Raw genomic sequence first — 25,580 nt, 5'->3', positions numbered from 1 at the left:
CTTAAACTCATTAAAATTATATACGAGTATCTTTGCTTAATCAGATCCTTTTCTCTCTCTCTCTCTCTTTTTTTTTTTTTTTTTTTGAAAGATTTAATTACATTCGTAATCAATTAGAGGAGAACACGTCAAAGTACTTTGTACTTTGTCTCGCTCGACAAATTACGAAGTTAATGAAAATTAGCGAAAAACTTTTTAATACGAACTTGAAAATGCCTCCGAGGAAAAAGATTTTTATTCGATTTTTCCTTCTTTCCTTCCTTACTTCCTTCCTTTTTCTTTTCTTTCTTTTTTCCCTTCCTTTCTATATTTCTCCTTCAGAGTTCTGGGAAATATGTCAAGGACACCGATATTTCTTGTCTCTAGGTACAATCGAGAAGAGGTAGTACGTAGTCTTGGCAAAGAGGTGAACATCAATCCACCGTTGACGCTTGGTCAATTGCCGGACACCCCAGAGGAACTTCTCAAGCTCGACCAAGCTTTCATCAAGTCGGAGGTTAAAGTTGGAGTGATATATGTGAGAGAAGAACAGTGTACCGAAGAGGAGATACTCGATAACAACGAGAACTCACCGCTTTTCGAAGAATTCCTTCAGATTCTGGGTGATAAGGTCAGACTAAAGGGATTTGACAAATACAAAGGTGGCCTTGATACCGTTCACAATCTAACTGGGATTTATTCGGTCTATACTAATTGGCGAGGCATTGAAATTATGTTTCATGTGTCGACCCTATTGCCCTACGAGAAACACGATACGCAAAAGGTAATGATAATTTCTTCATTGATAAATAAAAAAATATTATATATGTATGAATTACGATTATTGTTGTTATTATTGAAAAATAATAGCTTCAAAGGAAAAGACACATTGGCAACGACATTGTCTGCGTTGTATTTCTGGAAGCTGATAAAACAAGATTCAATCCTGCCTGTATAAAATCACATTTCTTGCACACGTTTATATTGGTACGTGTGAGTCCTGCTGCTCAAACTAAGAGCCCTCAAAAAGAGGTTACCAAATACGAGGTGTCCGTAGTTACCAGAGACGAAGTTGGAGCTTACAAACCATATCTTTGGGAACAGAGTGTCTTTGAAAAAGGTGCGTCTCGTTATATCGTCAAACAAACAAAAAATTTTATTTCCTTCGAATCTACCATTTCTTCAAACCATTTATTTTAATTTAAACTGTATTTTTTCTTTCTCGTTTTTCACAAATAGGTCCGATGTTCCGGGAATGGATATTAACCAAAATTGTTAATGGCGAAAGAGCGAGTTACTCCGCACCTAAATTTGCAAGAATGCAGGAGAGAACGAGAAGTCAGATGATGGAGGATATCGTCACTAATTTGATCAATCATGCGGAAACTGGTCAAATTCCAAAACCATACAGGTAAATAATGTTTCGATTATGATACGTATTACGACACGTCTGTAGATCATCGATGTATGATCTGATTTAATTGATCTAGACGAGGATCCTGGAGACCGATTGGACATATGAGGCCATTTTCACCACTCTTAGACTCCGTTCGTGATAAATTCGAGGATTACGATCAGCTAGCTAAAGATTTCACTAAAGTATTCTTAAACAATACTGAAAATGTTTCCTTGAATGCCAATCTCTTCGACGTATCCTTCCTTGTACCTGGTCAACAGAAACAAAAGGTCCGATTTATTGGAGTTAGAGCTATCTTGGCTGTCAGGAGCAGGTAAATAAATCTATTATTATACATGTATTATTATGAAACAAAACAAAAAAATATTTTTTATGTAAAATTTTTATTCACTTTGAAAAACTACTACTTGTTTTTTTTACTAAAACGAATCTATTTTACAAAAAGTAATTTCTCGACTTTTTTCCTTTTTTTTTTACTCTCAAAAATTAATCGTTTTGTACTCGAACAAATTTTGTAAAAGAAGAGAAAGAAAATGTTTATAAAAAGAATTTTTCTTATAGATTAAAATTGTTTCATAACATTAGCCCTTGACGATTGATGCAAAATCTAATGAAAATTGTTATTAATATTTTTTCGATCATTTTAGAGTCTTTCAAGAAATGTTATATGGAATTCAAGCAGGATTTGGAAGTCCTCAAGTACCAGTTGCCGAATTGTTAGCAAGACCAGCACCTACCTTGCTCAGTCCGCAAAAACCAAAGAGTTCTAATTTCCTACAAGTTCCCGACATGGAAAGTCCTAGGTACGTTATCGTCTACTATAATATTTTTTCTCTATCGTTATGTTAATTTCGCGGGCATAGTTTCATATTATTGAAAATCGATATGAAAATGGAAGATAAACGAAATAAATGGAATACATGTATGTACTATATCCATCTATTTATATATCTGTCTATCTATCTATCTATTTATCTATCTATCTATCTATTTATTTATTTATTTATTGCAGTAATTAGGTAAGCACATAAATTGAAAAGTTCTTCATTCGAATAATTTCCTTGTTACGCTTCAAATCTTTTTCCAAATTTTCTATTTGTAATGCTCGAACGAAAGAAAGTCCACATTGGAGTCGATCGAACGCAAAATTATTATTTTCTGCACGTGCAATTTTTATTGAATTGGCATCTTAAAGAGAAAGAAAGAGAAGTAAGAAAAACAAAGTAAAAATGAAAAATAAAAAAAAATGAAAACAAATGGATTACAATAGCAAAATAATATTTGGAGTATTCTTGTGTGGTGAGACTAATGCCTGCATCTTTATGTCGAATGCTATTTTTATATATGATATATTATACGTATATATTATATATATATTTATATAATAATTATTGTTATTGTTATTATTATTATTATATGTATTATTTCACGGCACATCCATGTCTCCTATCCTTAAAGCACCGCATGTTTATTCCGTCTCATTATTATCTATTATTCTTTTTAAATATTGAGCTTTTAAAAACTCAACGAAAAAATTTTACAAATGATATATTTATATATATATATATATTTATTAAAACGTGTTATTCGATTTTGTGTCGCATGTCTTTTCTTTTTTTTTTTGTCGATATGAAGCAAATGCACAGCAATATCGTTTGCGTTTCGGTGTATCTGCAATGGACACAAAAAATTTTTTTTATGAATAAGGCAATAAAAGAAAAATCTTTTTTTTTTTTCCAAATAATCGCAGCCTTATTCAAATTTTCTTGCACCATCTATCTCTCTTACTATTTTTTTTGTTTTTATTTATATACATTATATATATTTTTTTTAATTTTAATAGTAAAATTGTGACGTACACGGTGTATCGGCATGCGAGTCTTTTGTGAATCAATGAAAAAAAAAAGGAAAAAAAGAAAGGAGAAAAAAAGCAAAATTATATCATAAACAATTTGACGTATATCGATTCTTCAGGCAATCATGTCCTTCAAAGAAGATAAATCCTTTGTCCTATATTTCACAACCCTATCCGTACCCTGAGGTGCCGCTTTGGCGTATTCTGTGAGATACTGGTTCTAATCTGTTTAGGCCCAAAAGCGTGCCCTCGTCGCCGATGGTGAAACGTGCCATCTCGAGGCTTGGAACAATCACTGCCGGTTGGGGAAGGAGCATCAGGAAACACGGAAGTAATACGTTGCAGAGCGAGGATCGTAAACGGTGGGCAAGTTCACAGGATTGCAGCAGTTAGTATAAATATTTTTTATAAGTTATATATAAAATAGTATTATCTGGCGTTGAACATTTCTTCATTTTTAAGATAAAGACGCGAAGGACAAGGATAAAGCTGCCGAATATTTGGCTGTTCCAAGACTCAGCGTTTACGCTGACGCACAGAAGGTCGATCGTGCGAAACTTGCCCAAACCGAGGTATCTATCGATTGATTCGTGGATTTTGAAAAATAAAAAAAAAATTTTTCTCGACGGTGTCTTTATATTTTTTTCTTTTTCCAACTTCATTTTTCATTTTTAATATATTTTTAATATAATTTAATAGTTCGACGTGATCGAGTTCGATCCGGAAACCTTCAGAATCTTATTGGACTATCTACATACTGGCTCTTGTCCTTTGACCTGCAGCAATATACCAGGTCTGATATGCGCAGCCGAACACTATGATTTGCCTGAATTACTTCAAGCTTGTTTCCATCACGCTAAACAATATCTACGTATCGAAATAGTCTGCGTGATGTTGTGCGCCCTTGAGAATTATTATTGGCGTTACACATCGGCAAACGATTTGATCGACATGATATTAGCCTTCGTTAAGACAAGAGCCTATCAACTCTTTCAAAACCCAGACTTCCTAACATTGAGCGAATCGATGGTACAAACGATAATGTCAAGCCGTCCTGAGGTCGCGGAGATTAAAAAATTCGAGGCCATGTTGAAATGGGCGAATCATAGGATCAAAACGAAACCTACTAAGCTCGATCCTAAACTTGAATTTAAATGTATCATGGAGAGACTATGCAACGATATCAATTTGTATAGAATACCTCCTCAAGAATTGGTCAGGGTAAGTAAATAAATTCAATAATACCAAAAATATTAATGATTATTTTCAAGATAATTAATCAATCGTAAATCATCGAGTATCATCACTTTTCTATAATTTTCGCAGATCGTTTTACCGTCAAAAGCCATTGACAACGAATTGATCTTGAAGACGTTAATGGTCCAAGCGAAATCGGGGATCTATCGTAACGTTGACAGTTATCTAGAAGCTTATCAAGAGAACATTCAGAATCAAGAGAGTTTTGATTACTAGCCAAGGGCTCGTGGTAGATCGTCGAGTGAGCGACGTCGTGACAGATTCACGGAGGATTTACTCAAATAGATTGCTGTCTGAAGAGGGAGAGAGACAGACAGACAGACAGACAGAGAGAGAGAAAGAGAAGGAGAGGAGGAAGACGGAGATAGAGATAGAGAGAATATAATACCTATGATTCGATATCAAGCTGACAGGCTTCTACTAGAGAAATCGTGACCTCTCCCTCTTGGCGTAACTTATGATTAGAAACATGCTACCATGCTACTTGATGCGTGGGAGTCGCACTAATTATACCTTCGCCAACTCTGACAAGCGTTGTGATTGATCATCTGAAATCGAATAAGCTCGCACGTCGTCTACCATGTTAATCACTAAGAGAATATCGGACTACAAACATTAATTATTATTACCATCTACGTAGTATGTGTATGTGTACGTGCCATATGTTTCGTATATACGATAATCAATATTTTCTCATGTGCACGTATTAAATCGATCGAAATCATTGAAATATATTATCGTTAACACTTCTTAGATCGACGATCTACGACGATCTATAGAGTGAAAACGAACGTTGAGAGAAATTAATCTAATGAGCGAAAATAAGAAGTGTCGTGAGGTTAATTACGATTGTGAAAAAAAAAGAAAAATTCCTTTAAAAAAAAAAAAAAGAAAAGAAAAAATTCCTTCGTCTCTTAATTGAGCTATCATTGTGAGAAAGAAAGAAAGAAAGAAAGAAAGAAAGAAAGAAAGAGATAGATAGATAGATAAATAGATAGATAGATAGATAGATAGATAAATGGACGAAGAGAATAATACTTGGATAAAACAAACGTACAGGATTTTAATTAAAAAAGAAAAACAGAAATAAATAAATAAATAAATATATATATATATAAATAAATATTAATTAAAAAAAGATAAGAACGTGCTCGAATGAATGAATGAATGAATCTTATCGAAGACCGCGAATATCCCGGAATTAGTTAGGAGTTAAAGTACATTGCATATTTAATATTAACATATATACATACATAAATAAATAAATACATAAATACATACATATATACATACATGCATACATATATACATACATATACTGTTCTGGCAAATTCATATGCACGGCGATGTCGACACGGCCAATAAGTTTTTTCGTTTAAAAATTTGAAAGAACGTGAATAAATCATTGAAAGATCGTAATATGAAAAAAAAAGAAAAGAACAAAGAAGACAAAAAAATGGAAAATTCTTACTCGGCAATCTAAAGGACACGATGGATTTTATTCAAGGTCAACGAAATCGATTGCAATTGAATCACATGCCGAACACGACAATCTCTATCATAGATAAAAAATACATTATTGATAATATATGATAAACGTTAAAGCTGGATAATTAATTGGTAAGCGCCAAGAATGATTATATGAAATAAAGGAATGACGGCAAAAATAATAATAACGCTGAAGTCGAATAAATGGAAATAATAATAATAATAATTAATAATAATAAATAAATCAATAAATAATATTAATAATAATAAGATGATGAATTAATGCGATGTAATAGCAACATTAATAAATAGTTAATAATAATAACGGACAACGTTGATGTTAAATGTGAGATGAAATAAACAAACAAATAACAAAAAGAATAAAAAAGAAAGAAGAAGAAAAAGAAGAAAAAATATTTAAAGTCTGTTCTGTTTTCTATCGTAGATTTTGTATCTTCAATACTCTAAGACGGAGATTCTAAAAAAGAAAGAAAAAAATAAAAAATAAAATTAAAAAAATCGCAGGGACAGGCTGGTACAGTAAATTCATATTAAGTGCGATGACGATGGTATACAAATTCGTATGTTTACAAACAAACAAACAAATAAGAAACATAATAACAATAATAACAATAATAATAATAATAATAATAATAATAATAATAATAATAATAATAATAATAATAATAGTAATAATAATAATTATTATTATAATAGATTCACGCGCGTATATATGTATCATCTCGCCATTCATAAAATTTTATTCGATATTCGTGATTGAATTGAATAAAAAAAAATGAATTAAAATTATGAGAATTTGACCAAAAGAAAAAAAAAGACACAATAAATAAATATCCTGAAAATCCTGATCAAAAAAGCATATCATAAAATTTGAATCCGTTGATATCGTCCAGCCTGTTTCCTGAGTTTTATTAAATGATTGTATTTAAAAATCGAGAGAGAGACAGAGAGAGAGAAAGAGAGAGAGAGAGAGAGAAAGAGAGACAGAGGGTGCAATGTGTTATTTATTGATACATGAAAATAAAAGAGATGTAGAAAAAGAGAGTTGCTATTCTCAAAAGTTTGAAAATGAGAGAAGGAAAAAATATTTTTTACGAGATCCGTTCGCCGTTTCATCATATAAAAAAAGAAAAAAAAAAACATTAATATTTTCGAGTGACGCAGATATCACATGCATACACACATACATACACATAAAAAAAAACTCTCTAAAACACATTGTAGTTTTTTTTTGTTATACTTGGAACGATGATATCGCGATGTGTGTGACTCATTCAAAGAAATATAATATATATACATATGATAATAAAAATTAAAATATAATAAGAATAATAAATAATAATAAAAATAAAAATAATAGTAATAATAATAATAATAATAATAATAATAATAATAATAATAATAATAATAATAATAATAATAATAATAATAATAATAATAATAATAATAATAATAGAGAGTGATAATGATATTATTGGTAATTATAATAATGAAAAAAGTAAAAAAAAAAGATAATTCATCGATTCTTTCAAAAGCCGCCGCGAGGAATTGCCAAAAATGTTGTGTCTTATTGTTCGGGCAAACGGCTGGACGAAAGTAGATTTTCGAGGTTTTTTTTATCGAACTACTCGCATGGATTTCTTCTTTTTTAAACCTATTTTTATATATGGTTTTTATTCCATCATTCGAGCACATTTTAATATTTTTAAAAAAGTATTTGACGAGAGAAGGACAAATGAAATATATACTTTTGATTTTTTAATTCTAATCGATCATAGGTCCTAATCGATCTAATTCAAATTAATTAGAGCATATTTATATCGATATATTATTTTTATGCTCGCAAACGCGACAAAGAATCGTAGAATTTATTTTTTTTTCTCCTTTACTTTTTAACACAAACAAAAAATATGATGAATCTGCGAGGACAAATTCAAGATCAAGATATTTCGAAATTCTACTTGAAAACCAGTGTATAAACGTAGACGTTTTAGGATACGATTGTGAAAAGAGTAAAACGAAAAGAAAAACCAAAAAAAAAGAATAAAAGAAAAAAGAAAAGAAAAGAAAAGAAAGAAAAAATCGTAATCGATCATTCGCCGTGTCGATCAAATACACGACTTGTCTATTATATGTACGCATCGTTAGTTTTTCTTGTTAGAAAGGGAAGAACTTGGAAGAAAGAATTCCATTATCATTATCATTATCATCAAAAAAAAAAAAAAAACATCGCACGATATCGATCATCGAAAATGAGTTTAGCGAATGCGAGGATCGCCGAGGACAGAATTTTGATACTATCTACTACTAATCTATCGCTCTCGCTTATGCTCGTAAAATATTTCAAGGAAAATTATTCTTAATTGATTATTAATTCTAATATCACTTTGATATCGTTCTAAAACATTCTTACTAATATTTTTATAATTTTATTAATGAAAGAAAAAAAAATCTTATAATCAAAGATCCTCTTTATTTTATTATTAAATTTCTAAATGCAATGTATTAATTACAATAGATCAATACTATTAATAATTTTAATTTAATTAATTATTATAATTACGATTAATCGATATTACCATTAATTCTATGATTTATGATTTAACAATTTTAATAGGAATCTTTTGATTATAATATATTAATTTTATTATTAATTATATAATTAATCTCGTAATTACAAATCCCATAGATATCTCTCTGTTGTTTTTAATTATCAAATCGATAATTAATCTTTTAACAATCCAAGTTAAAAGATCAGAAATATTAGAAAATTAAATACGAATATTGTCCTTGAATTTTTACGAGTTCTGAAAAAAAAAAAAGATAAAATTCTGTGCACCGCGTCGTCCGACAGGAGCGGACTTGTACCTGAACGTATGCAGATATCACAAATCAGTACAAATGTGCGCCTGTTGTATGTATTCACTTTTCCTCTCACGTTCACCGCGTGAACACGGTAATGTACAAAAATGATCTTCGTTCAACCAAACTCGACGACGCTCTCAAATATAGTTCGATACAAATTTAAAGAGAAAGAAAGAGAGAAAGAGAGAGAAACAGAGAGAGAAAGAGAATGAATAAAAACATTTAAAAAAGGACGTGTACGTGTATGTGTGCGTGTATGTGTATATGTGCGTATGAGAGAAAAATATCAGAAAAGAGAAATATAAGAATAAATGGAAATGAGTACGAGTAAGTACGTGTGTCGTACGTGTGCGTGAAAGAGAGAGAAAGAGAGCGAGCGAGCGAGCGAGCGAGAGAGAGAGAGAGAGAGAGAGAGAACAAGAGCAAAAATCGATCGATCTATCGATCGAAAAATACTTTGTCGAACGCTATTCTGTCCAGTCATTGCCGCCTACTGTTCAAACTGTACGTGTACTCACACAGATACATACATATATACACATAATGAAAAAAGGAAAACTAATAAACTACTACATTGAAAAAATAATGGGATAACATAAAGATATGTACGAGCGAAGTAATTGTATGTAATATAGTTAATATTACATAATATGCGCGCGCATGAAAGCACGCACACGTAACGCAAGAATTACATATATATATATATATATATATATATATATATATATATATATATATATGTATATATATTAATAAAAACAATTATATTTAAAAAAAAGTTAACACGCATGAAATACCACGTGAGCGAATCGCGGCGAGTATAGAGAGATATAATTGATTGATCATGAATTTTTAGAGTTCAAGATGAAAAAAGAAATTACAAGAAAAAGAAAAATGAGAAAAAAGAGAAAAGGAAAGCAAGAATTATTTTCTAAGCGTGCGAGTTAGAATAAAAATATTTCGTCGAAGTATCTTGGATCTCTCTTTTTGTGTGGATGTAAATTTGGAATAAGTATAATCAATATGGCGGTGACGGTGTAGTAAATCTGTTTCTTCTTCTTTTTTTTTTAATATTTGCAATACGCCGTATATATGTTGTCGATCATTATCGTTCACGTTGATCATCGTTATAATTAGTCAACTAATTAACTAATTAAAGTAAACTAAACTATACTAATCTAAAGTAAACTAAAGTAAACTAAACTAATCTCTGTCCTTATCAAAACGATTGCCGCTGCCATTGAATTTTTCATCGTCATTGTTGTTGTTGTTGTTGTTGTTGCCATTGTTGTTAAACTAGTCACGAGATGTATACTCGTACGTTACGTGATCGATCGATCAATCAATCAATCTATCGATCAATCAACCAATCAATCAATCAATCAATCTATCTTTCTTTCTTTCTTTCTTTCATACGCATCTCGTACAAAACGAGAATCAATCGATCGATCACGTATATACGTCAATTTTGACAACTCCGAAAAGCGTGCTCGGTGTTAAAAATGGATTTTAGATAGTATTGTCTAATGTTTCACAATATTTTATTCAATTCACGATGGAATTAATTGATTAATCATTAGTTGAATGAATGATGATCAATAATTGATATTCTCGTCGTCGTTAAATCAATAATGCTTTTCTTAAATTATTACCATTAAAAAATATTAATTATGAGGATAATAGTTAGATAAGAATGTATCTACGGAATATTTCGTCAATGATTCGTAGATTTTGTGTCTACGAATAAAATGATTCAATTATTTTATATTTCTACGGATTAGTATAATCAATGATTTATATACTAATCTACGTAGAGATTCGTCAATGATTAAAACTCGTTGATTAATTGACTAATTCTTCCCTAAACACAAATCATTGACGCAACAACATCGTAGACTCGTTCTCGTCTCACTTAATTTTTCAGTAATAATAACAATTAAAAAAAGAAGAAAGAAAAACAATATTAATTTCAGGACAATAAGAATTTCAATTATAGATCATTTTAATTCAATTAACAATTAAATAAATAACTTGATCGCGATCGTTAATAAAATCTTGTTAAAACATTGGTATCGTCGATAAGAATCGGATAGATCGATCGACCGATCGATCGATCGTTCGTTCGTTCATTCGTTTAAAATAAGAATGTGTCAAGATTAATACGATATTCTAAGTTTGCGTCTATCATCCGAAAGGAAACGATATAAATAAATCCTCATAGATCTTTCGCAAAGAATCCTTAAGAATCTCGTAAACTCTTGTAATTATTTCTAAATGATCGTTGGTTGAAATAGATCATCCGTTTCACGCGTTATCCCATCGCATTTATCGTGATGTGCTCTCATTAAACTGTTTCTATAACGATCCGTGAGAAACTGTCTTCTCATTATATTAACCTGATCTTCTTATTCCGTGTCTATAAACTTGAGATCTTCTCCATATTGAATTCATAGGACCTGGAGAGAGATCATTTCTTTTTCTCTTTCATTTTTCTCTTTATTTTATTTTCTTTCATTTCTTATTTTTTTTTATTATTTCTTTATTTCAATAAATAATTTCCAAATGTATATCAGAGTATACATTGAGTAGAGAAACGATTTGATATTCGACATACTAATGCACCAATGATACGATGCAAATGAATTTTATGCATTTACTTTAATGAGAAAGAATGAGAATGAGAGAGAGAGAGAAAGATGGCGATCGTGTGAAAAAAAGAAAAGGAAATTGTTGTGCTATCAATTGACCTAATCGCACAATGTATTAAATATGCAATTATTTAAGCGATCCTGTCGTTTATATTCTATTGATATGTTGTAATTTGAAAAGGAAAAGAAAAGAAAAGAAAAAAGGGAAAATAAAAGAGGAAAAGAAAGAAGAGAAAAAAAGAAATTAATTAAAGCAACTCTTCCAACTCGCCGTGTCACGCTTGCGTGGTAAAAATTGTATGCGCGAATGAAATCATAAACGAGAACGTAATGTATATGAAGCTACTGTGATGTTACTGTTGAATATAAAAAAAAAATATATATACATACATATACCAGCTGTTTCACTGATTAAGTTGAAATAATTTTTACAAGAGAATTCATTTTGAATAGTTTGTTTCTTTTTTAAATCGGTTTTCATCGTTGCGTTCGACTTACTTGAATTTGCCATCGTGCGAATCGTGCTCTTAAAAAAGTGCAAATGTTACGAAACATTTTTTTTCTGTTTTATTTACAATTCTACAAAATCCAAGCATCATCCGAATCTTTGTACAAACAAATAACCGCAAAGACTTGGATGGAATTCTTTTTTTTCTTTTTTAAATTCTACCCATCGTATGAAAAGATTGCTACCAACTAATTTTTATTACAGCGTGAATATTGTTTCATACAAAACTCACTTATCACAATTGTTCATGTTTAATACCCATTAATGCAATTTGCTTGATTCAATGAATTGTTAAACCATTATGATTCACCTCACGGATTATGAGCAGTTTCTTTTTTTTTCTTTTTTTTTTTAATGCCAAACCATAAGATCACGTTATTATGTACAATTTTGTACAGTTTGAAATCATAACACTTCCAGTATTCCTGAAAATAATTTCATAACAAATTAACGTCGGCTTCTAGCCACTTTTTAATATCACTTTATTATTTAGCCTTAACACTCCAATCCTTCGGTCCAATACAGACACTTTGGATCTATCCTAACTTGGCGCTTTTTCATTGCCGCCGAGTGTTGCTCAATTATTTCCCTGTGAATAAAGATGTGAATCAATATGGAAAACGAAGGAAATCCATCATTCTGAAATTAACAAACTTTTTCCCTAGATCCTTCAATTACCTATTTAACGTTATGATATATTGTCCTTTGTAGTAGTTAATTAGATTCAAGTTTTGTAACGTCGATATTACGTCTTCCTTTTTGATAGACGTTAAATCACAGATTTCACTTATCGTTATTTGTGGTTTCTCATTTTCGACTACCGGTTTAATGTTCAATAATATATCGAGTATCGTATGCGTCCAATAACTTCGATACGATAACAAGCCCAAATCGGATAATGGCTTTTCTGGAGATCCAGTTTTACCCTCGAATTTCGAGAGTTCGTAGGAAAATTCTATTAATAATTTTCCATATCCTTTTCTTTGGTATGGTGGCAGTGTGAGAATACATGCAACGTTATGATCCTCCGGCGATTCCTTCTCTTTAGAAAAATATCCGACTATATGAAAACCTCTGCTATCAAAGTCAGTCATAACGTAAAATAAAAAAGGGTCAGTGTCGTAATACAATGTCTTATGATCGAGAAATAACTTTGCTAATAAACATAAGTTCTGCGCATAGTTTTTGTTCTTTCTACCATCGATTTCGAAAAACGAAATAGACCCTTTTCGATATATCTCATTTCCCGGTGGATGACGTAAATTGCACTTTGCCAGATGTCTCTCCAAACACTTTCTACTTTTTCTATATTTCAAGCAGAATTCACAGATATATATACACGGAAGATTCACCATCTCTTGTGGATATGGACTGAAATACCAAGGCTTTATCCTATGACGACCTAATTCTATCAGTTCTACATTTTTCATCCGTGTGACAACATCATCGTGATGATGAGCAACCAACGAACCAGTAGGTCTTGGACCTGTAGTTTGAGGCGGGCCATCTTGAGAATCCTCATTCTCTAAAAACGTTGACTTTCTCTTCTTTGACATTTTCTTTTGTAATGCTGCTTGTAGTACAGCAGTACCATTCAATGGTTTGTTACTAACACTACTAGGACTAGAAGGTCTGCTTTGCACTTGTTTTTTTGGAGTACCTGCTCCTGTTCCAGGAGCTGTGCCATCTCGTTGAGGATATTGAACTTTTCTAGTGTCCAAACAATCTTCAGTCACCCACTCATCTAATCGTTTATTAACTGGAAAATTATTGTCAATGTAAACCAATCCGCATAAAAAAGATATAGACATTAGCTTCATTATTCGGGAAAACTACTTACAATCAACATAATGCACGTAATAACACCTGATACCATGTATATCCTTAACACTGATAATTTCAGCTAGGGCTGTGAATAGTAAAATTACTATCATGATATAATATTTAAAGGAATAATAACACTATACGATATATATATCATGATCAATTGATTTACTTCTGACGTGAGTCTCATTGAGTAATAAGTAATAAAAATGATTGCTGAATATAACCTCAAAATATTCAAGCTGTGATCCTCATATTTCGTAAAACTTTTAATTACATAATATATATGAAAATTCATAGTTTCACCTATACACATACGAACATATATTTTTTTTTACAGAATTTAGATCAAATACGACATAGACGTAGTTGAAACAAATCTTTGATTACGTGATAACAATATACGTCGAATATAATAAAACATAGTAGTATTCTGAAAATAATGATAATTTAGATTGAAAAAAGAATCTAATGATAAACTAACTCACGCCAATCGTCCGTTCCATGCATTTTGACTGGCAAACGACAACCTTCCACAAGTGAATTCTGAAAGAGGTTAGAATATCCTAATATTTCAAAAATAAATTTTTTGGTTCATTTCTCCAAGAATTTCACTAATTTTAATAATTAATACATTACTAAACTTACCACAGAATCGTATATCGTTTCATGCTCATTATGTTCTTCGATCATTTTAGTTGAAATTTACGAAATCTAACACTACACTCCTTTTTGTTTTAAGTTTTTACGGAACTACACGAGTATCACACCACTATCACAATAAATCCCTTTGACTACGAAGAGCACATAGAAAGTAAAATGTAGGAGAAAATTCAGATCTTTTTATATTGGTTGAAATCGGACGAAACACTAGAATTACTTCGAATGAATTGATAAACTGATATTGAGGTCGCCATCTTAGTTTCATTCATAATACTTATAGCCGACATATTTATGAGTCATAATCAATAAACGTTTACGGTATTTTCAAATAAAATTCAAACTTCATGACAAAAGCATAAGATATACGAAGCTAGTGTTTTATATATATATATATATATATATATATATATATATATATATAGGTTTTACATCTATATAGCTTTATTTATATAGTACTGATTTGACTCCGCCGAAAAGATTTTATGAAAATTCGTTTAAGGTTATCTTTTTAAAAAAATTCGAAGTACACGTTAATTGTCGAATGAATTTGTAATATGTTGGCAATTCGTATTCTTAGAAATATGCAAATGTTATAAAATCATATTTATTTGCAATTCTACAAAGTCAAAATATCATCCAAGTCTTTGTACAAACAACCACAAAGTTGTATAGATAGAATTTTGTTAAAAAATTTTAGTCGTATTAAAAGATTGCTATTGATTAAGTAAAACGAATATTGTTTTACGTACAACTCATTAATTACATTCATTAATGTTGAAATCTCACAAATAGTACAATCTACTTGATTCAATGAATAATTAAACCACTATGGTTCATGTCACGGACTACTAACAGTCTTTAAAATATCAGACCATAAGATCATATCATTATGTACAATTCTGTACAGTTTAAAATCATACATAATCACTTCCAGAATTCCTGAAAATAATTCTAAGACAAATTAACATTGGGTTATGATCATTTTTAAAATCATTTCACCATTTAGCTCTAACACTCCAGTCTTTTGGTGTCCAATGAAGACACTTTGGATCTATCTTGACTTGGCGTTTTTCCATTGATGCTGAATGTTGTTCAATTATTTCTCTGCAAAAGACGTACGTCAGTACAAAGACTAGAAGAAATCCATTGTTCTGAAATTGACTAACTTTTTGTCTATATCCTTCATTTACCTATTTAATGTTACAATATATTGTCCTTTGTAGTAATTAATCAGATTTAAATTTTGTAATGTCGATATCACGTCTTCCTTTTTGATAGATGTCAATTCACAAATCTCACTTATCGTTATTTGCGGTTTCTCATTTTCAACAACAGGTTTTATGTTCAGTAATATATCCAATATCGTATGCGCCCAATAACTTCGATAAGATAACAAGCCTAAATCGGATAATGGCTTTTCTGGAGATCCAGTTTTACCCTCGAATTTCGAGAGTTCATAGGAGAATTCTATTAATAACTTTCCATATCCTTTTCTTTGATAAGGTGGTAGAGTAAGAATACAAGCAACATTATGATCCTCTGTTGATTCCTTTTCTTTGGAAAAATATCCAACTATATGAAAACCTCTGCTATCAAAGTCAGTCATAACGTAAAATAGAAAAGGATCAGTGTCGTAATACAATGTCTTATGATCGAGAAATAACTTTGCTAATAAACATAAGTTCTGCGCATAGTTTTTGTTCTTCCTACCATCGATTTCAAAAAACGAAATAGAGCCCTTTCGATATATCTCATTTCCTGGCGGATGACATAAATTACATTTTGCCAAATGCCTCTCCAAACACTTTCTACTTTTTCTATATTTCAAACAGAACTCACAGATATATATACACGGAAGATTCACCATCTCTTGTGGATATGGACTGAAATACCAAGGCTTTATCCTATGACGACCTAATTCTATCAGTTCTACATTTTTCATTCGTGTGACAACATCATCGTGATGATGAGCAACCAACGAACCAGTAGGTCTTGGACCTGTAGTTTGTGGAGGACCGTCTTGAGAATCCTCGTTTTCTAAAAATGTTGACTTTCTCTTTCTAGACATTTTCTTTTGCAATGCTGCTTGTAGAACGGCAGTGCCATTTAATGGCTCACTACTGACACTACTAGGACTAGGGGGTCTACTTTGTACTTGTTTTTTCGGAGTAGCTGCTCCTGTTCCAGGAGCTGTACCATCTCGTCGAGGATACTGAACTTTTCTAGTGTCCAAACAATCTTCCGTTACCCACTCATCTAATCGTTTATTAACTAGAACATTATTGTCAATGTAAACCAGTTCATATTAAAAAGACATAGACATTAAGAAAAACTACCTACAATCAACGTAATGCACATAATAACACTTGACACCGTGTACTTCCTTAACACTGATGATTTCAGCTAGGGCTATAAATAATTATTATGACATAATATTAGAAGAAATATAAGTATTATCTGTTTGAAAAAGAAAGAGAAAAATATTAAAAAAAAGATCTTTAATAATCAACTAACTCACGCCAATCGTCCGTTCCATGCATTTTGACTGGCAAACGACAGCCTTCCACAAGTGAATTCTGAAAAAGAGGTTAGGATACAGTACTCTTCGAAGGATTCGCTTTTACTTTAATTCCTTCACGAATTTCATTAATGTTTATAATTAATAAGTATCAAAACTTACCACGGAGTCGCATATCGTTTCACGTTCGTCATGTTCCTCGATCATTTTAGTTAAAATTCACCAAATTTAACACACGCACAACCTTTCTTTTAATCTCCTATGGTACTAACGCATGCCACACCATTTAAACAATAAACCTCTTAGCTTACGAAAAATATATAGAGGGCAATGTATAGTACAAAATTCAAACCTTTTCCTATTGGTTGAAAATGGACGAAAACTCGAATTAGTTCGAACAATGATCGCAAGATGGAGCTGCCGTCGGTATCTAATTTGCATACACGGTATATGCAACCGGTATGTTTATAAGTCATGATCTCTGAGGAAATGAAAAAAGTTTTGGATGAAATTGATGAAATTGAAAACTAGACGAAAATTTGATCCTTCGAACGATTTTCTTATCAACTTTTACGAAGATTTAAGGTAAGAGGAAAAACATAGTATTTAAAGAAAATTTTATAAATAAAAGAACGCATGAAGAATTTCAATAAGTCCTTTTTATACATGCGTAGTACGTACGTGCGTATATACTTGCACATACGAACAATAAATTTGAGACACAAAAATAGAAATAGAGAAATTTCCAAGGAGAGACTAATGAATCCTCACTATAAACGCGAAGTAATGTTACAAAGTTTCATGAGGAGTTCGGAAGCATTATCATCCTCGCTATTATAATACTTCTCTATTATACGTTTGCGTGAGTGCGAGCGATGCTGCTTGCTAACGAAGCAAGATCGTACGGTACGTAGTAATTAGGAGAATACATTTAGTAGGTAATATAATTGAAGAGAACCGAAAATTTAGTCGTTAACATTCTCGCTAGAACGATTTGTAGAATTAATCAATTCCATATATATACATATATATATATATATACACATATATATATGTATATATATATATATACACACCTATGTATACTTATATATATTTATATTCAAGTGTCGTGTAAAACGTTAAGAGAGAAGATAACAATCTTTTCATCGGTACGATGAAGTGTGTCTTTTAAGAGCTTACAAAAGCAACTTGTATATACATATATATATACAATATACATACATACATACATACACATATATATATATATGTATGTATGTACCTACATATGCATCTATGTATGCATATATGATACGTTACTCACCTATCTACATATATGTAATATATAGATATATTATGAGATACCTTTAAGAGAATCACGTAGGAACCGATCCACCATACTTTTTCCCGGATATAAATTTCTTTCATCGCCATTATCACTTTTAAATATCACTTTAACGTTGGAAAGGCGAGTCGTTCGATCGATCGTATCATATCGAAAGCCCACTAGCACATACCGCTATCGTACGAGCCGCACCCGGGGCTACATACGTCCCTGTGTCTATCCTATCGACATACGTATATGTGTGAGTATATATATATATATACACACATATATATACGAATGTATGCAATGTAGTGTATATATGTGTATGTATAATCTCTCTCTCTCCTTCTCTCTCTCTCTCTCTCTCTACTCTGTCTCTTTCTATGTGTATGCGATACCACAAGCTTGTACATATGTGCTTTGCACATAAGTGTACTCTCGACAGGCATACATAAGGGTTGATAGTGCTCGTGCAAGCAAGCCGCCCTTATATGCAGGGCGTGGTCAGGGTCCACCAATCAGAAGGCAGGGACTCTCTTCGGTAAGGCCAAATCGAACGAAGTAAAAATTTCAGCGGTCGCGTCAAACGCCAACGTCAAACGGGATGAGCACGGTTGATCCCAGGCTTACATTTTCCTTGCTTATCCTTACGATCGAACTATACGATTTCTTTCCAACTTCTTCATCTTCTTCATCTTCATCTTTTTCTTCTTCTTTTTCTTTATTTTCATCTTCTTTTTCTTCATCTTCATCTTCTTCTTCTTCTTCTTCTTCTTGTACTTCTATATCTTCGTATTCGTAATGTTTTTTTTATATTCGTATTCGTATTTTTATTAGAGTTTGTATTCGTTTTCGTCCTCGTCTTTCTCTTCTTTGTATTTTCCAATCGAGAAAGAGAAGAGAAAAGAAACGAAAAATAAAGTGGAAGAGAAGAAACAAAAAAAAAAAAAGAAGGAAAGAAAGGATAAATTTTCTAGATCTTCACGTTGCGAAATGTCGTACGACGTAACGCGTAACAATCGAGAATTCTTTTCTATTGTAGACTCTTACGTACTTCTTTTATTTATTATTGTTGTTGTTATTTTTATTATTGTTATTTATTGTTATTTCTTTTTTTTTTTTAAGATATAATCATATCTTTGTTCAATCGTTTGCAAGATATATGAAATCTTGACGTGAACATGAATACGCGTATAAATGTTGTAATTAAAAATGAAGATATTTGTCTAATTATATATTTAAGTAAGTTGATATTTATGCGGGTATATAAATATAAATATATTTGTGACGAATATTATTTATAACGATACTGTTGAACGATACTGTTGTAAGATATTATTTTTTATTGTTATTCAATTTTATTATAGTTAATTTCTTTGACGAGGTGAGAACAGTATCGTTATGAAAGATAATAAATTTCTGAGATATTCTTACGTAAATATAAGTGTTGTACAAGTGTTGAATATTTTTTTAATAATATGAAGTACTTATATAAATGAAGATAATTATTCTCTTGTTTCTTTCTGTTTTTAATATCATTATTAATTAATCCTTTCGTATAAAGAGAAATATCATAGAATAATTTCTGAAACATATGTATATAATTCTAACGTTAAGATAAATATGCGATTATAAGTTTTGCCTAAATAAAAATATTACTTCTCTAATCGTATAGGTAATAAATATATACGCAATATAATTGAACAACACGCATATTATTTTTGATTTATTAATAAGTGTTACTTATGTATCGATACTACTTCTTTATTATCGAATAATACAAAGAGTGTTAATAACAACAACAATAACAACAACAACAACAATAATTATTACGTTTCTTTGTAAGGAGAGAACGATCGAATGATCATATTTTCAAATGATAAACTCATGACCGAGAGAGAGAAAAAGAAATACATAAGAATAAATATAAAATTAAAACACGAATATAAATACCGTCGAGTAAATCCCAAAATAGCGCACTTCTCTCTAAAATAATACATATACGATCTATCACAATAATATTAACCGCGACAATTTTCTCTTTAGCACAATGAATCAAACATAATTTCTCCCTTGTTTTATAACCATACAACTTCGAATATAGAAATGGACGATTAAAATATATCTCAGAGAGAAACGCTTCTAATCTATGAAATATATCTCATCGAATTTAACGATATAGCGAAATGAACGGGTAGAATAAGGAAGACCACGACGAATAATAGTAGACAGAGAAATAGAGATAGAGATAGAAATAGATAGATAGTAAGATAGAGAGAGAAAGAGACAGAGACAGAGACAGAGAGAGAGAGAGAGAGAGAGAGAGAGAGAGAGAGAGAGAAGGGTACAAGGAACAGGGTCTGCATTTAATAGCCATAGTGTTACCTTCGAGGCCTTTTGCCATTAAGAATCCCACAAGACCATCTCAGTTACTCCTTGTCTTTCTCCCTTCTCCTCCCTCCCTCCCTCTCTCTCTCTCTCTCTCTCCCTCTCTTTCTATTTCTCTCCCTCTCTGTTTCTATCTGTCTCTCTCTCTTTCTCTCTTTGTACTACCTCATCCTCTTCCACCTTTTCCACCTCCTACTCCTCCTCCTTCTTCTCCTCCTTCTCCTTCTCCTTCTCCTTCTCCTTCTCCTTCTCCATCTCCATCTCCTTTTCCTTCTCCTCCTTTTCCTAGTCCCGACATATTACGCTGTGCCTCGGTAACGCGAATGTAATACGTGTTCGTAGCCACCTATAGCTACACATTGCTCGGAGGTATATCCCGGTACACTAAAATCATTAGAGACACGTGCGCTTCGTAGCGCGCAGAATCCTGTCTCTTGCCATTAGAATGCTTAGATAGTCTCTCTCTCTCTCTCTCTCTCTCTCTCTCTTTCTCTCTATTCTATCCGGAGATCAATATCAAAACAAGCTTTTCTCTCTCTCTCTCTCTCTCTCTCTCTTTCTCTCTCTCTTTCTCTGTGCGTGTCTTTATCTTTGTTTTTCATTTTTTCTTCCTTTGTCCTTTCCTATTTTCTTTCATATATTCGTTAAATTTTTCGATTACAAAATAATCGTATATTATGGAGATTAGAAATTTGTGGCTCTGTCTCTCTATCTCTTCTTATTTTCTTTTATATTCGTCAAAATTGTTTAGAATTTTATTGATGAAACTCTTTTCGTATTTTCCTCTCTTTCTCTCTCAATGTTTCGTTTATATATTTGTATTTTAGACTTTGTATAAGTAAGAGAAGAGAATCGTGTATTACAGATTAGAAATTAGTGGTATTCTTTTTTTATCTTTTTCTATTTTAATGAGAGATTGTTATCAAAAGAAACTTCTCTCTCTCTTTCTCTCTCTCTCTCCATCTCTCTCTCTCTCTCTCTCTCTCTGATTTACTGAACTTTATATCGATAAGAAAAGAATCATACACACACACACACACACACATATGTACGTATATATATCATAGAGATTAGAAAAGAGTAGATTTTTAAGGTACCTACTACCATTTCGTTTCTCCTTCTTATTTTATTTTCTTTATCTCGGTGCACGTTGCTCGATCTCAATTTATCCATAAGACTAGTTCGACGTCGTCGTCGTTCTCGATGCCGTCGATTTACGAGGAGGACGTTAACGGTGAGAGCGGGAGGAGAGTGACAAAGGTTGGGGTGAAGCGAAGGGGTAGAGAATAGAAAGAGAGAAAGAGAGAGAGAGAGAGGGAACGAGAAGAAACGAAGGGGAGGAAGGGGGTACGACGCTTCGCACATACAATCTTGAAGCGTATACATACTTTTCGAAAATTACGTTGCCCTTCTTCTTTAGCGGTGAGCGCGTACGTAAGAGGCCGAGAACTCGAAAAGATGGAGAAAGCTGAACGAAAGAGAAAAGAAAATAGAGAACGAGAGAATAAAAAGGAAACAGAGAGAGAGAGAGAGAGATAGTATGTATGTGTGTGTAGAGAAAAATGAGCGAAAAAATGCGTCGTCGAGGAAAGAGGAGGACGAGAAGAAAACGAGCGAACGAGCTTACGAAAGAGAAAGAAAACGGAAAAGAGAGAAAGAGAAAGAGAGAGAAAGAGAGAGAGAATATCGTGTGGTTCTTCGTCGCGCTGCTTAAAATTCATAAGGCGCTCTGTTTACTTACTAAAGATACGCGGCTTGCCCGTCTCGTCCTTAGCAAAGTGTCTTCGAGAGACGCCATGAGGAGAGAGGCCGTGCTTTATCGCGGAAAATAAAATTATTGGTTGCATTTTTCTCACCCCTCTTCCTCTTTCTCCGACCGTACCCCCTACTCTCTCTTTCTTTCTCTCTCTCTCTCTCTCTTTCTCTTTCACTCCCACCTCTGTTCTCGCAAACCATCACCTCCATTCACCCCCTCTTTCACCCCCTCCCTCCCCCATTTCATCCTTCTCTATCTCTCGTGACTTCTTTCTCAACATTCTCCTGTCTTTTTTCTTTTTTTCCTTTTTCTTATTTTTTTTCTTCCTCCTTTTTTTTCTCCTCTTTTTTTTTCTTTTTTCTCTCTCTTTCTCTCTCTCTCTCTCTTTTTTTTTATCACCGAGTACCTACGACGAGCCACGTTTTTTTCTTACTTCTTTTTTTTTTCCTTACTCCTTTTTTACTTTCCTTCTACTTAATCGCGACGGCGTGTCGCGGATCCAAGAACGAATCGTCGCAGCTCCTTCTAGAGGAGCGCGCGGATTTTTCAAGCGGGATTTTAAACGTGCCCCGAGGCCCTCGAGAACGCACGCACCGAGCCGTGAAAGAACTTCCTTAACCCTTCTTTCTTTCTTTCTTTCTTTCTTTCTTTTTTTCTTTTCATTTCTTCTCTCTCTCTCTCTCTCTCTCTCTTTCTTTCTCTCTCTCTCTCTCTTTCGTTTTCTATTTTTCTTTTTCTTTTCTCGTTAGCTTTAAGACGATTCGATTACGTTCAACCGTTTTTCTACTTAGTCGAACGTTCTATTAATTAGATCGATCATTATTGATTAATCGATTCATAATCGATCGAGTAATAATAATTTCGAAATAAATCAGTCTCCGATTTGCCAATATGGATTATATGGTATTAAGAAACTGATTTTGAAATCTAGGAAACGCGTATAATGAATGATAAAGAAGTCGGTATGTATGTATTGTTCGATATCGAAGGATTGGAACTAACGAGAAATTCTCTTCTTACCGATTTTCGATGCGTCGTATCATTCATGTCACTGCATTGTACTCGATATATAATCGTAGATTCAGAGAATAAAGAATTTTATATGATACTTACGTAGATCGTTATGGGGAGTACAATGTGCGTATATTGTATCACATCAAAAGGAGAAATTTTAGGAAAGGATAGAATGAGGATTGGCCTCGAGGGTAATTAGCTTCTTAACGTGACAGTCACTTACTAATATACAACCCTTTCGTGAAAATATAATATAATATAATATAACATAACATAACATAATATAATATAATATAATATAATATAATATAATATAATATAATATAATATAAAGTCCTCTCTTCTGAAATATATAATATATATCTAATATACATGTGTGTGGGTACACGTGTGTGTATGTGTATAAAAGAAATCGTATTATATAATATACTAATTTCTAATTTTTCAAATCGAACATTGAAACGACGTACATATACACGTAAGTGTATAATATGAAAATATAAATATGAAAATGTGTAAATATCCAATTTCTATTTATCTATGTATGTATCTATCTATATATATATATATACATACATATGCGCACACATCGCATATATATAATATATAATATATAATATATACATGGTAGTATCCGTAACGCACTTCCACGCTTTCACATAAGGCGTTATAATCTCGTTGCTCCGGGCGACGTCGAATAAAGTACTCACGGTACGCCGGTATAACGCGAGGCACCAACTATTAACTCATTAGTCGAAGTTCTTCGTATTATCGCATTCTCTTTGAGACCGCGCCGGTGTTCTCGTACTTACGCTGCTACCCGCTTGCTTGTGGATTGGATCGAGAAAGGAGCCTGTCGGAGGAAAGGGTGGGAAGAGAGTGTGGGGGAGGGGGAGGGAACGAACGGGGAAGAGGTGATGGCGGCGAATGTTGGAAGAGAGAGAGAGAGAGAGAGAGAGAGAGAGAGAGAGGGAGAGAGAGAGAGAGAGGGACGGCATTGGAAACTACGATGGGGTTGGACGAGTGGGTGGTGGTTGGTGGTAATACGTAAAGGTAGTGGTAAGGGTTTGTATGAGAGAGATAGAACGACAGATACAGCGAAAGAGAGAGAAAGATATAGCAAAAGGACGAAGAGAAAGATAGATGGAGTTAGATGGAGATAGGTGAGAGAAGGTAGAGAAGGGTGAAGAAGGGTTGCGAGGTGGTTGCACGCCCGGCATTGTTTCGAACAGCCGTGTACACGTACATACATCTATTTGGCACATAGGTAAAGCATCTTAGAGGCCGCGTAGAAGGGAACTCGCCGTCGGCGTTGAGGATGAGAGAAAGAGAAAGAGAGATAGAGAGAGAGAGAGAGAGAGAGAGAGAGAGAGAGAGAGAGAGAGAGAGAAAGGCAGATAGAGAACACCACCGACAGCGCCAGTGCCAGCAGCAGTAGCACCAGAAGCAGAAGCAGTAGCAGCAGTAACAGCAGCAGCAGCAATAGCAGTAGAAGCAGTAGCAATAGCAGCAACGGCAGCACCACCAGCCAGCCATCTTGCCACAAACTTGACTCGACCAATCAGCGTCGAGGCTGTGGTCACCGTTGTATCCTCTCTCTCTCCTTCTCTTCCTCCCACCCTTTTCTCTTCTCTTCTCTTCTCTTCTCTTCTCTTCTCTTCTCTTCTCTTCTCTTCTCTTCTCTTCTCTTCTCTCCTCTTCTCTTCTCTTTTCCACATATTCCTTCTCTCTCTCTCTCTCTTTCTCTATGAGAGTGTAGCACCCCCGCAGCACCACCTGCCAGCCAACCCTTTAATTCTAATCAATTTACTCTTGCGTGAGTCTCAACCTACCCGGCGTATCCTACCTTTACCTCCCCACAACTACCGTTTCCACTCTCCTCTACCTTCTCTCTCTCTCTCTGTTTTCTCCCTCTTTCCTTCTCTTCCGCTTCCTTCTCTTCCTTCTCCTTCTCCTCCTATTCCTCTTCTTCTTCTTTCTCCCAACAGAGCAACCTTTCACCTTCTCGAACGACCCTACTACATCTGATGACGGAACTACTCCTCGTGGACGCTTAGAACTCGTTCTAAC

At 33.0% G+C, this 25,580-nt stretch overlaps 4 protein-coding genes across 13 annotated transcripts in view; 2 read left to right on the top strand and 2 right to left on the bottom strand.

The window, feature by feature from the left end:
• Positions 1-11,925, top strand: part of LOC127068909 (uncharacterized) — a 117,074-nt gene extending 105,149 nt beyond the window's left edge. For 6 of the 8 annotated variants that reach the window (XM_051005300.1, XM_051005299.1, XM_051005298.1 and 3 more), the window contains 9 exons: positions 367-763; positions 850-1,099; positions 1,219-1,390; positions 1,470-1,709; positions 2,044-2,199; positions 3,485-3,639; positions 3,714-3,823; positions 3,951-4,472; positions 4,578-11,925. In XM_051005300.1, coding sequence (XP_050861257.1) covers positions 367-763; positions 850-1,099; positions 1,219-1,390; positions 1,470-1,709; positions 2,044-2,199; positions 3,485-3,639; positions 3,714-3,823; positions 3,951-4,472; positions 4,578-4,724 — 2,149 coding nt within the window. In that variant the 3' untranslated portion in view covers positions 4,725-11,925. The remainder of the gene's footprint in view (positions 1-366; positions 764-849; positions 1,100-1,218; positions 1,391-1,469; positions 1,710-2,043; positions 2,200-3,484; positions 3,640-3,713; positions 3,824-3,950; positions 4,473-4,577) is intronic. The other 2 variants (XM_051005297.1, XM_051005296.1) reach the window with 2 other exon arrangements.
• Positions 11,926-12,366: 441 nt separating this feature from the next.
• LOC127068923 (histone acetyltransferase Tip60-like) lies at positions 12,367-14,655 on the bottom strand. The gene is given in 6 exon segments (XM_051005355.1): positions 12,367-12,554; positions 12,556-12,627; positions 12,717-13,797; positions 13,879-13,947; positions 14,351-14,408; positions 14,511-14,655. Coding segments are annotated over 6 exon segments (1,356 nt in total). The 5' UTR covers positions 14,556-14,655; the 3' UTR covers positions 12,367-12,523.
• An 830-nt stretch (positions 14,656-15,485) lies between these two features.
• Positions 15,486-17,343, bottom strand: LOC127068922 (histone acetyltransferase Tip60-like). Of its 2 annotated transcripts, none has more exons than XM_051005353.1 (5): positions 17,206-17,343; positions 17,044-17,101; positions 16,866-16,934; positions 15,716-16,796; positions 15,486-15,629 (listed from the first exon to the last, which is right to left on the bottom strand). In XM_051005353.1, the coding sequence occupies exons 1-5, from the start codon at positions 17,248-17,250 to the stop codon at positions 15,521-15,523; spliced, it is 1,362 nt and encodes a 453-aa protein (XP_050861310.1). In that variant the 5' UTR covers positions 17,251-17,343; the 3' UTR covers positions 15,486-15,520. The 2 variants fall into 2 exon arrangements, with proteins under 2 accessions (XP_050861310.1, XP_050861311.1); XM_051005354.1 differs by having other exon boundaries at positions 17,040-17,101; positions 17,206-17,342.
• Positions 17,344-17,531: 188 nt separating this feature from the next.
• LOC127068934 (uncharacterized) overlaps positions 17,532-25,580 on the top strand; it is a 98,098-nt gene continuing 90,049 nt past the window's right edge. For both annotated transcript variants that reach the window (XM_051005377.1, XM_051005378.1), the window contains exon 1: positions 17,532-17,628. In XM_051005377.1, the coding sequence (XP_050861334.1) occupies positions 17,549-17,628 (80 nt within the window). In that variant the 5' untranslated portion in view covers positions 17,532-17,548. The remainder of the gene's footprint in view (positions 17,629-25,580) is intronic.

Source organism: Vespula vulgaris, chromosome 14 (assembly GCF_905475345.1).
Source record: "Vespula vulgaris chromosome 14, iyVesVulg1.1, whole genome shotgun sequence".
In the NCBI taxonomy this organism is placed as follows: Eukaryota; Metazoa; Arthropoda; class Insecta; order Hymenoptera; family Vespidae; genus Vespula; species Vespula vulgaris.
The sequence above is the reverse complement of the archived record's forward strand: the minus strand, read 5'-3'. Positions and strand labels throughout refer to the sequence as shown.